Source organism: Ochotona curzoniae, unplaced genomic scaffold (genome assembly GCF_017591425.1).
Source record: "Ochotona curzoniae isolate NIBS_2020 unplaced genomic scaffold, NIBS_Ocur_1.0 contig_1014, whole genome shotgun sequence".
Lineage (NCBI taxonomy): Eukaryota > Metazoa > Chordata > Mammalia > Lagomorpha > Ochotonidae > Ochotona > Ochotona curzoniae.
This window is the reverse complement of record NW_024464920.1, coordinates 29,353,535-29,368,232: the sequence shown is the minus strand read 5'-3', so window position 1 is coordinate 29,368,232 and position 14,698 is coordinate 29,353,535. Positions and strand designations below refer to the sequence as shown.

At 44.6% G+C, this 14,698-nt stretch overlaps 1 protein-coding gene across 4 annotated transcripts in view; it reads right to left on the bottom strand.

Annotated features, from left to right (window-relative positions):
- Positions 1 to 10,623, bottom strand: part of MDM1 (Mdm1 nuclear protein) — a 28,914-nt gene extending 18,291 nt beyond the window's left edge. For 2 of the 4 annotated variants that reach the window (XM_040982054.1, XM_040982063.1), the window contains exons 1-7: positions 10,520 to 10,623; positions 9,658 to 9,772; positions 6,001 to 6,365; positions 4,851 to 4,985; positions 3,019 to 3,186; positions 1,833 to 1,936; positions 1,640 to 1,739 (exon numbers count right to left, since the gene is read on the bottom strand). In XM_040982054.1, coding sequence (XP_040837988.1) covers positions 1,640 to 1,739; positions 1,833 to 1,936; positions 3,019 to 3,186; positions 4,851 to 4,985; positions 6,001 to 6,365; positions 9,658 to 9,772; positions 10,520 to 10,537 — 1,005 coding nt within the window. In that variant the 5' untranslated portion in view covers positions 10,538 to 10,623. Of the gene's footprint in view, positions 1 to 1,639; positions 1,740 to 1,832; positions 1,937 to 3,018; positions 3,187 to 4,850; positions 4,986 to 6,000; positions 6,366 to 6,722; positions 6,863 to 9,653; positions 9,773 to 10,519 lie in introns of those variants that run through there. The other 2 variants (XM_040982072.1, XM_040982081.1) reach the window with 2 other exon arrangements.
- Between the last annotated feature and the right edge of the window lie 4,075 nt (positions 10,624 to 14,698).

The following is a 14,698-nucleotide window of genomic DNA, read 5'->3' as shown; positions in this document are numbered from 1 at the left end:
ATTTAAGTATTCTGTCCAAAGAAGGCAATAATACCACTAATTCAAATATTTATAACCACCAGTTACAATGAATAAGACAAAATATGTACCAATGTCATAATAGGACACCTAAAAACTGGGTCTTAGATTAACAGTTACAGCACCAGTGCTCCTCTACCAAGAGAAAGAATTTCACTGGTCATGACATCAGCCACCGCCATCCTCTCCATCCACTAAACGTTTACCTCTGAGGCCTAAACAGCAACCCTGCTCAGTTGCAAGAAGTCAGCCTAACAGATACTCCCGAAACAAGGGCTTCTCTGGACCCAAGCGGGTGGTTGTCCCACCCTTAGGGGCAACACTGCCTTTTTTTTTTAATCGTGTTTACAAGTTGACAGGGTGAGACCATTGTTTTCAAATCTTTCTCCTGTACCTGGGGGATGAGGGGGAAATTAGGGTACAAGCCACATCCAGCCTCCCTGTCACCCCAGTATCCAGGGGGTGGGGAACAGCCACCCCACCTCATGTCACCCTAGGGTCCCCAATGTGGAGCATGCTCTGAAGATTCTGCTCAAGCGGTTTTGATAGTTCTGAAATGCTGTTGATCTCACTGATCCAAGGATGAGAAAGTCCTTCCAAGGTCCATTGGCTAACACAGTCCACCCTAGGGTCTCCAATTGCCCAGATACTTGCTGTCAACGCTTAGCTGGGATAGCTGAGCAATTTGTTCTGCTCTCCTTCCTCTGCTATGGTACCAGATGTCCTCCGCAGGCCCCAATAAGCCACCATATCCTCCATGTGCATCTGAGTATGCTGTCCATTGTCCATCTAAGCCAACTGAGGAGGTCCAGCTCTGACACACGCACTCCACAGTCAGACCACAGATCCTACAATTCTCCCTGTGGTTGGAGTTCTGAGTCCGGACGATCCCCAGAGAAACTTCCTCTGAAGCCATCCCAAACATGACTCTTGTGTGTGTTTACCAGTATGGGGTCTGGATCAGTATGTCGCCCATGTCAGCCTACACACACATTGGTAATAGTAATTGCTGGGTGAGTTCTGTCTCCAGCGCTGTCTCTTATGTAAACCGACGGACACCTAGGTTGACCGCATAACTCGGTACCTGTGAGTGGAGCAGCTATAAACATGGGAGTACAGGTGTCTGTCTCAGATGCTGCTTTCACTGCCCAGCTTTAGGTCACCAAGTTTCTTCCTCGTGTCAGGGCACGCCCACACTGAAAGTCAAGCACCTAACAGCACAGGAGGCCCCCTTTCTTTGTTTACACGTTAGAGTGGTTCACACAGTGGGTGCCACTACCTGAAAAATGATTTAGTCTTGAAAATAAATCTTCGTTAAGACGCTACAAAATAATCAAATTCCTAAAACTATAGTCTGAGTTTATTGACAAATGCTTGGTTGTCAAGAGTTTTTTTAAAAACTTTAAAGACTTTAGCAATATTAATCTCTGAAACACATGCTAGTATAAAAAAAGTAAATACACTGGTAAGTTACATACTTATACACAACTTCAAGTTCCTGACACTTTTTAGAGGTTACACTACTACTGTAATCTCTCTTACGTTACAACCTTTATCACTAAATGAGATTTCCTGCGAAACTAAGCTGTTTAACAGACATAAAAAAGAGAAGAACGCTCACCTGGTCTGGCATGTTTTCCTTCACGCATGTCCATGCACCGGCTTTATAGAAATACTGAGCTGGGCTCAGGAATTTTGCTCTATATTCAGAATTCACCTTCCTAATGAAAGTAAAAAGCAGGTTAATATATTACCCAAGTTGAGCACCTAAATGCCATGATTTTAAAAAGAAAGAAAGAAAAAAAAATACACACCCAAGCCTTTGATGTCTCCAAGGAGTAAGCTTCTTCTTAGGCTGGTTCGAGTCTTTGGACGCCATCTCTGGCTCTAACCTCAGAGGATCGTCTGCTTTATTACACTAAAATGGAAATAATTCAAGCTTTTCACGCTTAAAATGTTACACGTTAAAGTGAAAACATAGACACCATTTAAGTTAGACCTGAATATTCTGTTGCATTTCTATTTTCGGATGTAAACTTCAAATATGAAAGGTAATAGAGGTCATAAAAAATTAAGTTTCAAAACTAGTGTAACTTTTTACAAAATATACTGCATATTATTCCATTTTCTGATAATAAAGAACACAGATCTTCGGCTAGAGAAGAAAATGTGAACATTAAGAAACACATTTTTAAATAAAACTTTGTTAATACATATCGAACAATGATCTTACATTGGTCCTTGCTTGATACTTTAGATGAACATTTAATCACATTGCAGTAATTAAACATAGGATCCTGCACAGTAAGCTTTGCAGAGCAAGTGAACAACTCTCTGCACAAGTCATAATAAGCCATATGCTTACATATATATGTATGTGTGCATAAGTATATATACACACACTTTTTTTAGCCATATTTAACTCATTTCCTTTCAATTTTTAAGAGCAACAAAGTATCAGGTAATATCATTCCAGGAGATTCAAAAATAGTGTTTATACTCCAGTTACCATTAATTTACAATTATTTTTTGCCTGGTACTGCAACTTAAATAGGTATAATTCCATATGCAGAAGCAGTTGTTTGTATATCCCGAGGTAAACAATGTGAATTACACTGGCTATAATTCTACATGTAAAAGCTTTAGGTTAAAAACACACGTGTGCCTGAGTTTAACTTCATTACTTAAAACAAGTGTTTCTGTCACTACTATGAACCCTGGAGCTTACACTGCCACTCAAAGACCACTCACTGGATATTACAAATAGTAGATTTTCCTGCAGTACCACTAAGTATTCACCATTCCACATTATCTTTAATAATCTGCGTATGTCTTCCAAATGGCCCAAGAGCTTGGTGTATTTCTCATCTTTGTAGTCTCAGTACCTGGCTCCTAGCAGGTGCTACGTAGACACCTAACATACAAGCTACTAGTGAAATAAAATGTGTAGTCTGAAATCACGAGAACTCTTTCTATTTAATGTTTGGAAGTTACGAATACCTTTTTTTCAGGAGACACTGTTTCAGGAATTCCGTTTTCTTTCAGTTCCTGTCTTACTACGGGTTCTTTCACTGGAGATAAACCCTTGAAATTTCTTTTATATTCAGTTTCATGAATGACTGAGTTACTTTTGAATTGTGGAACAAATCTGCTTTTACTGTGGTAAACCTGGAAACAAAAATTCAATTTAGTGGGTCTTTTTTTCTGGTTAAATATATGGAACTTAGAGATTTAAAAATTTCATGTTACACAAAAAGACAAGAGTATATATGATCTATTTGAATTTGACATATATAATAAACACAAAACTTAATTTTGATACTCATTACTATAGCTTAAACAATTAATGCAATCAAAATACACCAGAATAAATGATAAAATAAGCATATCTTAATAACATGAACACAGACATGTGCTTTATTAAGGCAGCTCTGTTTCCAAACTTACAAGAGGTTCTCTTCATTAACATGAGTTTTCTTCTGTCCTGCAACATTGGAAAATCCTTAACATTTTGAATGCCTGAAACATTCAATTTGTTTGGTTCCTCCCACCCCAGCACCTGCAACCTTTTTCTTCTTGCATTTAACCTTTTCATTAAGGCAAGAAAAAATATCAGGTGATTTCTATTTTAAAATGTTTCCTTCTATCCTGGACTGTTTCACAAGAGTTTTCATTTTACAACATTTTACCACTGATTCTAAGTGGGAAAAATAAGGCGTTCAAATAATATACAATCTTGTTAAAATGCTGAATAGTAGTACATCTTCATACAGATCAATTCCAAATCATCTCTTTGTTAGTATAATATAGCAGCAAGGACTCCCCAGCCAAAAACTGCTCTGATTCCGTTACATGGTAATAAAAGCATCCTTTCAGAAAACAGGTGTCTGATAAAATAGAGCTGAAGAGTTAGCAGTTCCCCATCAACAAGCACTGAAAGCTCATCACACACACAGAGACCCTGAAGTTGATATGTTTTGAACTAACAGAGAACATTTGCTTTCAGAAGAAGTCCTTTAAAACCCTAATGAAAGCAACAAAAATGCCAAGGAAGACACTGCTCGCGGTTTATCTTATTTTGCACTTCTGATCCCATAAAAATAATGTATCTACAAGATGCTTTCATTGACATGCAAAATATGTCAACAGGGCTTTGATTTGGATCCACTCTAGCTTTAAGGTTAAAATTCTAAAAAAAACTGAGCAATCACAAGCTTCAGGTCATAAGCCAATTTTCTTTAGATACACTTAACTGTTCAAGAACATGTGTGAGTTAAGCCTGTGCAGTTCGGGTTCTACTTTCTAGATTATTAAAGGATACCCATCACTTTGCTACTTTAGATGCTCTGGAAATACTGTATAAGTTTCAATTGTATTGAACAAGTTGGTCTGAAGCTGCCATAGTTTCTGCGATCATTGATTTCATTGTCTTAGTACTGTAAGATGACTGATAGCCTCTTAGTCCTTACGAGAGAATGTAAGCGCCAGAGGAAACGGATGCCCTTAGAGAAAAACGCAAAGACTAAGAGAAAGAAAAGACTGAGCTGTCGTAAGGCTCTGGGGATGTTCAAAGACGAAGTACCTCCTACCTGGACCTGAAGTCTGATTAAGAATATAAATGAAAATGAAAAGCCTGAGAACTATCCAGAGGATAATGGAAGAAAATAAGTGTGTAACAGTAGCTCAGTGCTAAAGCTGTACAAGAATATAACAGAGCCCAATATACATTTAGTTATTCCTATGGCTTTTCAATTTCATACAATGATAGCTACTATTACTATTCATCTGATACAACAACAAAACTCAGGAGGACATTATTTCCATTAAACTACCTGCTTGGCTGGGAAGACTGGAGTGGCTTCTTTAGAGGTCTTCCACACAAACTGTCTTTGATACTCAGAATTTCTCAGCGCATTATGTGCAGGAACAACGGCCAGTCCAGCTTTCTTGCGGAGAAGTCTGTCCAACTGTTAGGGGACAAACAACCACTAAAAAAGCCATTACAAATTTCTACACAAAAGCACATAACATGAAACCTACACTCATCAGCAAATTTGTAACTGTACTTTACAATATTAACTGCATCTACCGCTGTTGTACAACAAACTTTTTCCAACTCATATAAAAAAAAATCTTTTAAAACTGTCAAAGCTATTTAAAGTTCTTTCTCACTACTGTCAAGGGATGATTATACACCCCAGGAAAATACCACTTCTCTCAGTTCCTTCCCATGAATCCTTCATAATTAAATCTATTAATAAAGGATACAAAACACCTTGCCTGCTTTACTTGGCACCTGGTTGCCCACCAGACATTGCCCTCCTTGATCCCCTGCACCCTCTGCTGCCTCAGCAAGCCATGAAATCTCCTGCAGCACTCCCCAAAGCTTTACTGGAGTTCCAGTCAACTGTGCACAAGATGGAGGAGGGGATGGGGAGGCAGTGAGAGCCTCACCTCGGTGCTGGTAGCCTCTGCTTATGTGCACACAGGTACCCGCTCCAGGCCAGCTGTGACATAAGAGAACACAACTGCAAGATCTTTGACAGCCGGCCAGAACTCGCCTTCTGTTTGCGTCTGTCAACTGAGATCCTGTTTGCTTGCTAGTACACAATAAGAAACGGAATGGTGATAAGTAAAAGGCAGCTCAGCGTGCCTGCCAGAAGCAATGGTCAACTCCATTTCTCTGTCTCCATTCGATCTCTCCCTGAGGACCAGTGCTGAGCTCTGATGAGAAATCCAGGGGCAGGCTGGCCACCCAGTGAAGGGATATGTTAGCGACAGCCCAGAATATCAATCATCAAGAACTTCTTACAATAACCAAAGCCAGCAACATCTCCCCAACAACACTACAGACACTGGACATGAAAATAACACTGGAAATTTTTAAATATGAAACGTAAGATTACTGAAATGATAATGAATGCAATATAGAAGTTTCAGCTTCTGAAAAAAAAAATATATATATATACTGAATAGGCTTACCCTATTATCTACATTTTCTGAAGAAAATTTGGTAGAATGTTCCAGCTCCACATTTTCAGTAAGCGGTAAATGCTCTGCTTTTACACCTTCATTACTGTCCCCGACATCTGAAGCCCCTTCAGCCCTGGAGTCTGCGGAATGAGATCTGGTTCTCTTAGGGACTCTGGGGACTTCCAGGGACAGAACTCTTCCTTGGCTGGCACCTTCCACCTCTTGTGACTCGGGTGCTTCTGCAGCTTTAGGTTGCAATAATGCCACCACCTCGTTCTCTGGGGTGGCTCCATTCCACTCAAGAGATTTTGAAATCTGTGGGTCATGGTAAGGGACTCTTCTTTTTGAAATAAAACTTGGCTCTTTAGTGATCCCTACAAAATATGGTATACAAAAATAGCCGCTATCAGAGCACCATGTTACAAAGGCAATTATTAAAACATCTGTGAAAGGAGGCATGGAATTTAAAATTCAGTTGAGATATGCAGCCATATACACACACAAACACACACAGATCCTTCAGATTACAGAATAACAAAGAAGTACTTTGCAAGATAAAATAATTAACTTAGTACTTTGGAGAAGTACTACGAGTTTGACATTGATCATAACCAATAAGTAAATAAACAGAATTAGGTCGGCTTGTTCGGCTTGTCCTCAGTCAGTAGATGAGCGTGATACGCCTGGCCAGTCTGGCTGTGCATGCTGCCTGCGTTTCTAATTACCTTCCTGAGCTACTTCACAGAACAAGGGGCCCCATACTGTCAAAATCTGGAACTTTTCACAAAGCTGCCCTTATACAGAGCAGACCAAGATGAGAAGGGACAAGATGTCATCATGCCGGATCCTGCTTCTGTTTGTCTTTGATTTCCTGAGAACGAAGAAGAATGAACCCTTTTGACAAGAGCCAAGGTGTGATTTCTCTGGATTTCTCTCTGGCAAGCCAATGTCCAAAAATGAACCTTCTGCCAAGGCAAAAGGAGCTTGGTGGAGTGACGGCCACTGAGACATCGCCCTAGTTTGGGAACACTATTTAAATAGAAAGGAGACTATTACGGGCTGGGAAGGACGATGAAGACCAGCGCAGAAAGAGAGGGAAGGAGAACAGAAAATCAAGCACGAGGTAAGCCCAGAGTTGCTTGACCCATTCATGGACGCTGTCTCCACTGAACCCGGGATCCCCACTCTTCAGGCCTTCCCCAGATCATGGGTCTCCAAGCTGGGTACATTGATGTCTCAGGGGGACACAAAGCCATTCCAGGGAAGGGCTGAGGACAGGGTCAACAGGGAAGGCACATGAAGGGAAATCATCTCCCAGCTCCTCACCCATAGTGGCTCTGGCCTGACACAACTCTGCTCACCCAAGAGGTGCATCTGCCACCTGCCATGCTCCCACCGCCCTCAGCCCTTTCCCCCATCAATGCTGCTTTACAAAGAAAGGCTCGCCTCTCCAATGCAGGAAACTCACTCCAGGGCCTCACCCCATGGGGTAAGAGGACAGACAGACAACCTCAGAAAGCATCCTTCCTATAGTTGAGAAGTGGGCAGAGGTCGGAAATCACAAAGAAAGAGCATCCAACTTCACACAACTCCACGCTTTTCCCAACACCTATTGTACTACTAAAACAATGTGATTGGGCTGCCAGGTAAAATATGTAGATATAAACTAACTCTGTACTGAAATCTGGCTAACTGTAGTTGCTTGCTTGGCCATGGAGTACCGACTCTGCCAATTACATGGTTAACATTTTCCACACAATGAATGAGCTAAGTCGGCAGTTCCAGGTTTCACAAAATATATACAAAACATATACACAATATCCAGTATTTTAGAAATTGTAGTCTCCAAAACTATTTGTAAAAATGTCAATTAAGAAAACTGAACCTGGCATGATGGCTCAATGGTTAAACCCTCACCTTGCAAGCACCAGGATCCCATAGGGATGCCAGTTTATGTCCTAGTCGCTCTATTTCCCAACCAGCTCCATGCTTGTGGCCTGGAAGGACAATAAGGGACAGGCCGAAGCCTTAGACCCCTGTACCCGCGTGGGAGCCTGGAAGAGGCTCCTGGCTCCAAATCAGCTCAGCTCCAGCCTCTGGCTGCTATAGCTTTTTGGAGTGAATCAGTGGACAGAAGATCTTTCTGTCTCTCCTTTCCCCATAAATCTGATCTGCCTTTTCATTAAAAATGAATAAACTTAAAAATATCCAATCAAGAAAACCAAGTATCAGGGCAGGTATTAAACCACTAGTTGGGATGCCTGTAACTCAAACTGGGCTCAGGTTCCAGTGCACCCTCCACAGCTGCCTCCAACCCAGCCTTCAGCTACTGCGCGAGGAGGCAGCACGTGATGGTCCAAGCAGAGTCCCTGCCACCATGGGGGAGACACAGAGTTCCTGGCTCAGCCCAGTCCCTGCTGCTGCGGGCTTCTACGGAATAAGCCAGCAGCCTTTTTTTTCTCTCTCTCCCTGCCCCTTGCCACTCAAACAGTTTTTAAAAGTTCACACAGATGGAACAAAATGATGTTTTTTTTTTTTTAAATCAACTGTTAATTTAAAACAGTGTGAGACAGTACAAATTGATTATAAATTCTTTCAGGATGAACAAAAGGAGAAATGTTTAAAGACTATGGACACTGTTGTAGAGATGAAGCCACCACGGGGACACCAGCATCCTGTATCAGAGTGGCAGTTCAAGCCCTTCTACTGTACTTTGAGCCCAGCCCTCGGAAGAAGGCGGGATGATAAGCCAAGCACTTGGCCCTCTGCCACCCACACGAGAGACCCAGACACTGCTGTGACCTTGTCTTGGGCCTAGCCCAGTCCCAGCTGTTTAAGCATCAGGGGGTCAATCAGCGAATGGATCCCCCTCAGCAACGGTCCCAGGCAGTGAGCTTCTTCAGATGCTCAGATTGTTCAGTGTCACACAGCCAGAGTCAATTCAGGCTCAAGTTTATTCAGTCACACAAAAATTCATTTGAAAAGCAGCAGGGACATCTAAGGCCCTGAGTTTAGGTACTGAGAAAGTACAACCTAGTGAGTGAAACAGAGCCCCCCTCTCAGGTACCTTAAGTCCTGTGAGGGAGACACTGAACAAGCAGGTGCAATAAAGCCACTCCCACTCTAGGAAACTTGGCTTGCCTGGGACACAGGGAGACAAAGTGTGATGACAAGGACATAACCTCTGAACTCACAGACTTGTTCATTTCAAATCACGGTCCTGCCACAGACTTGCTATGAATCTAGGACAAGGCTGTTAATCCGTCTAAGCTCTGGTTCTCAAGATTGTGGGGAGACTCTTTGCCAGGCTTGTCCCTTCACAGCTTCGGGGTCTCAGCTGTCACCTCCCCCAGAACAACCTTTGTAATTCCTTCCGATCCCTCTGCCTCTTGTAGTCTATCACACTTCCCAATGACGTGGGACACAACGGGAGCCGGCCTGTTTCCTCACTGAGTTGGCTGTTAACTGTCTCTCCACAGGTAAATGACTTTGGTCAGGGCTAGCTCCCTAGCAGCGGGGGATACTCCTAGCCACGTGAACCCTCACTAAATATCCATTCATTAAATGAATGCATCAGTCAGGCCAGCTGAATTTTGAATAAACCATTGTACAAGTTCGGTTCAAGGTAGACTCAAGTGATACGGGCTCTCCATTTGTCCAACTTACCTAATTGATCTGATCTAAGACCAGCCCATGGGTGCTTCTGCCCCACTGAGGGGTTACAGGCTTCTGACAAATAGGACTTTTTCCACAGAAAGTTCCTCTGGTATTCACTCAGCCCCTGTAACACAAAGTATAATTGGAGCATGGCACGATGAACAAACATTTTAAAGCAAACATGAGGGGTAAAAGTTTCTGAACCACCAAAGGCAGTTGAAAGTCCTAAGACGGCTAATCAAACACAGATGGGCAACTTGATGATAGCTAATAATCTATCCAGCTCTGTGCTAAGCACTTCATAAAGTATTATCTCCTTTAATCCTCCTGGCCACTCAAAGCAAGTGCTGGTAGGACTCAGAAGTTACTGTGGGTAACACATTTCATATTACCTCGCTCCTTTGGAAAAGAAAAACTCCTTTCCCGTTCCAGATGCACGCCCTGATGTGACGGTCACCTGTTACTGAAGGGTGCCTGTCGCCGACGATGACCAGCAGCTAGCCCGAACGTCAACGACAGCCACAGCCTTTTATCCTGTCTTTACTAAGGACCCGTCAGCGCTCAGTGTTTCAAAAAGGCACACTCAAAAGTATCAAAAAGGAGGAGGATCTGTGAGATGGAGTTACAGGTGTTCCGACCTGAGGTTCCTCCCTTCTCCACTCCTGAGTTCCCCGGCGGCCCCCTACCACCTGATCTCCGACGAGCCGCCCCTCGGAGGTGTGTGAGCCGCCAGGAGCCAGGGACAGCAGCCTCTCGGGTCCCAGCAGGGCCGCGCCAGGCAGGCTGCGGGCGGGGAGCCCCAGCGAGCACACGCCGCCTCCCGAGCCCCGCCGCCGCTCCCCGGTGCCGGGCCCGGCGACCCCGGCCTCACCTTGAAGCGCACCGGCATGTCGCCCCGCGCCAGAACCCCCTCCACTGCGACAGTTAACGGGACAAAAAGTCCGCGGGGCGGGGCGACAACATCCAGTTCCCTAGGAAAAGCCTCAGCCTGGCGTCCCAGACGACGCGCCGGCGCACTCGGCGCTGCTCGGCCTTTCCCCCGCCCACTTGGCAGCGCGAGGGCCAATGGACACTCGCAGAGTCCTTGGCCGGCCTTGCAATTCGACCAGTCAGCGCTGGGACAGGGACCGCCTACCTGCCGTGCCCAATCCGGAGGGCTCATAGAGATGGCGGGCGGAAGTCTGGCCAAATGAGGCTCCCCGGACGGCAAGGACGGGGCTCCGCGGCCCCTTCCCCCTGGGCTGGCGTCGGGACGGACCTTGGATCCCCGGCCGCCGTGGGCTTGTGCGCGGGGTGGTATTCGAACCTTGCCGGCGTTGCTAAGCCCAGGTTCTGGACATCACAAAGCATGCACGTGTCTTCTTCGTCCCCAAACGTGTGACAGAACCGAATGATGCTTCTTCTGAAACCGGTCCAGGTCTGTTCCTGCCACTGTTAGCCCATGTGCGTTTTCGATGACCGCATCGAGGGGGCCAGGCCAGAAAAAAATATATAACTTAGGCAAATTTAAAATAATTTCACTGAAACCCAAAATTGTTGTCTTTGGGCAATGATGGCCTTACCCCTTCAGTCCTCACCGACCCCACCCTACCCCTCAGAAAAACATGCACAGCCTCCTCCTGATATAGAAAACATCCTTGTGCAGCTTTGTCCCCTCACCTCGCCCTTTTATAAAAATAAAGCCCCATCTGATTTGAATATATCGTGACTGTCTTCACCAATAAATCAGTACATCTTGAGCAAACACAGTGTGGAGTCCTAGGAATGGGAAAGAAAGAAATTTTCCAGAGTCTGTGGACACACTTGCAAGGGATATGCTTCTGTTTATTCTGTAACAGCAGAACACATGTGAATGAGAGGGTCCCTGGAGGAGGCTGCAGGTGTGCAGTGCTGAGTCACGGGGAGGAAGTGTTCAGAGGAGAACTGTGCAAAGAGAGAAAATGGAATGATCCAAGGACAGACGGCTGAAGGGGAGGGCTGCCAGGCCTCCTCCAGGCACCAACACTGCGGTGCTTTGTCCATGTGGCATGTGTGGATTGTATAAAAGCACAGCTTCACACATCATCCTTCCTGGCTGTCCTCCTTTAAGCAGATTCTGCAAAGCCTTGTCTTTCTGATCCTGTTTGATGTGGCTGTTCACCACCACCACTGAGATACTTGGCAGTGCTCTTGAAGGAGCCACCTGATGTCTGAAACAAAGGGAATATTAAACGAGCTCCCATGTGGCTATGCAGCCAAGGGGCCCTTGATTAGTGTTAATTGGTGATGACAGCATCTCTGTCATGTCAATTAAGAATAGCATAAACAAGACACAGTAGGATATGAAATTAAAAGTCCTCTGCAGGAACGCGGCACAGATCTTAAAGGGTCAGAAAGGCACCGCTCCAGTTTTAGACACGGCTTTGTTTACGTGTAGCACTAAGGTGAGGCCCGCAAAAGCAAGCACATGGAATTAGCCTGTCTGCAAAGCAAAGGCCCTAATGACTGCAGCAGAGCTCAGAAGAGCAGCAAATTGGGAACAAGAAGAGCAAACACCAGACCTTAGTCACATCTACTGCAGTTGTGTTATGGGGACTCGAAGAAGAAGAACCTAACCTTGTTATCATTCAACAAAAGCCCACCCTCATTGTGCAGGCAAAAATGCAGAAATGAAGAAAGGGCCAGCTCACTACATGAGCCTGTTGTTTGCAGCTCCTCCCTTCTCAGCTGCTGCAAAAATAGACCCAATAACCTACACAGTCCCAGTCAGGTGTTTGGAAGCCCTGAGGTGCTCCTCCATGGCCACCACACCCAGTGCTTCCCGGCAGCACTGCCGTTTGCTCTAATCATCCTGCATCTGCAGGCATCACACTTGCACCTGGTCGGCCTAGAACTGAGGCTCCACAGAGCAGAGCTACTTCTCAAACTGCCCCCCTGATGCTACAATGGAGCAAAGCATCTTTATCCCACCCCTTCGGTGCCACCCTCTTTTGACTGCATACCAAAGGGTTACAGAGAGCTTTTGTCATCCGTGTTTCAGCCTTCATGATCTCCAAAAGGCACCAAGTGCAGTCCACAGCGTCTAGGCCAATGGTTCCACCCTAGCTACATCTTGGGCAAAGCTTCTCTTTCACTACTGAAGACCCTCCTGTGGGGATGTGGGTATCAAACTTGGCTCCCTCTTCCCCTGGCAGATTTGTATCTGTTGCCTGGGAGAGACCAAGTGAGTACAACCTCTATGAAAGGCAATTCGTCATTCCTTTGACCCAGTAATTTCTTGCCTATAAATCCATCTAACAGATAGAGTCTCATAAGCATAAAAAGAATAAACTTAAGGTGGTTTCATGCATTGTTCCTAGCAACCCAAAGGTCAGAAAAAAGCTGACTGTCCTTGCAGGGCTGGGAAATCTTTACTTCTGGCCCTTTTCAGATATCAAGCAACATACCTGTTGGGAACCAGCCTAAAAACAGAAACACACTGGGCATTTTGACACCAAGAACTGAAGCTGGTAATTGGAAACTTTTAAAAAGTCAGAAGAAAGAGATGGTATTAACTCCAGGAGAGAGCTCAGATTTTCAAGGTGACAGGCCACAGAGACAGCTCTGAGGCTCCTGGAATGAAGACAGCCTTAGGAAGAATGCTCAGAAGGAGTCACTGCCCAGTGGGGGTGGGCACCTCTAGGGGACAAAATGAGGCTGCCTATTGGAATGCAGAAAAACAAAGCAAAACTGAAGACTGCGAACAAATGTCATTATGACGCAAAGTATCACTGCTAAGGTATTATTGCAAGGACCAGCAAGCAAGGCAGACAACTGACCTCCCTGTAGTGTCTCTGCTTAGCACACTTAACAGGAGCCAGTCATGAGGAACACAGTCTTGAGAGCAACACAGGAACTGATAGGAACAGCTCCTTAACTTATACACACACATACAACCCTTAGAAAGAACAGAGCCAACCCAGGGGCACAGCAGGGGATGCTGCCACTTGGAATACCAGCATCCCACATGGAATGCAAACCCCTCCCAGCTTCCTACTAATGTACCCAGGAAGGCAGTGGAAGGGGGCCCAAGTATTTGGACCCCTGCCACCCAACTGGGAGACTAGGATATAGTTCCAGGCTTCTGGCTTTGGCCTGGCCCAGTGCCACTCATTGTGGCTATTTGGGGAGTGAATCAGTATTTGGGAGATCTCTCTTTCTCTCTCTCTCTCTCTCTCTCTCTCTCTCTCCTCTCCAGTGTGTGAGTTTCCCCTCTTTCTCTGTTACTCTGTCTTTTGAATGAATAAATGAATCTACATAAAAAAGAGATATCTTTATGAGCTAACGTGAAAGAAACTAAACAAGGTAAGATATTAGAGTGTATAATAGTACTTATATACCACCCAATAAAATGAAAGAAAGATAAGTGAACAAAAAGAAGTCATATGATGTCAGAGGAGTGCAATGGTATAATTCACAGGTACTTTATCCTTTATTCAAGAGTCTAATTCCATCAGCAGCAGCTATAGAGACAAGGAACACTGTCTCCAGCTAACTTCAGTAGAAATGTAATGAAGCTGGTAGTTATGATTAGAGCTCTGCTCCTCACACAAAAAACCCCTTTCATTAGCCCTTCTAGATTCATCTTAACTCACTACATCACAATAAGGTTGATGTTTTCTTTAAGGACAAAAACATATGATTTAAAACAACTTTTATTTGCACTTAGACATAAATATACTCATCTACTACTCAGTCCATGAGAAATAGGGAATTCATGGGAATGGGCATTTGGTGTAGTACTTAGGACAGCAGTTGAGAGATCCACAGCCCATGTCACAGTGTCTGGGTTCAAGCTCTGGTTCTAGTTCTGATGCCAGCTTCCTGCCAGTGTGCACTCAAGGAGGCAACAGTAAGGCTACCACCAACATGAGAAACCTAGACTGAGTTCCCAGCTCGTTACTTCAGCTCAACCCAGTCCTGGCCACTGCTGGCATGTGATGTGTGAACCAACAGACCAGAGAGCTCTGTCAGGTTCTACTTTTCAAATGAATAAATGGTTTTTAAAAATCAGGAATTCTGATTACTACAG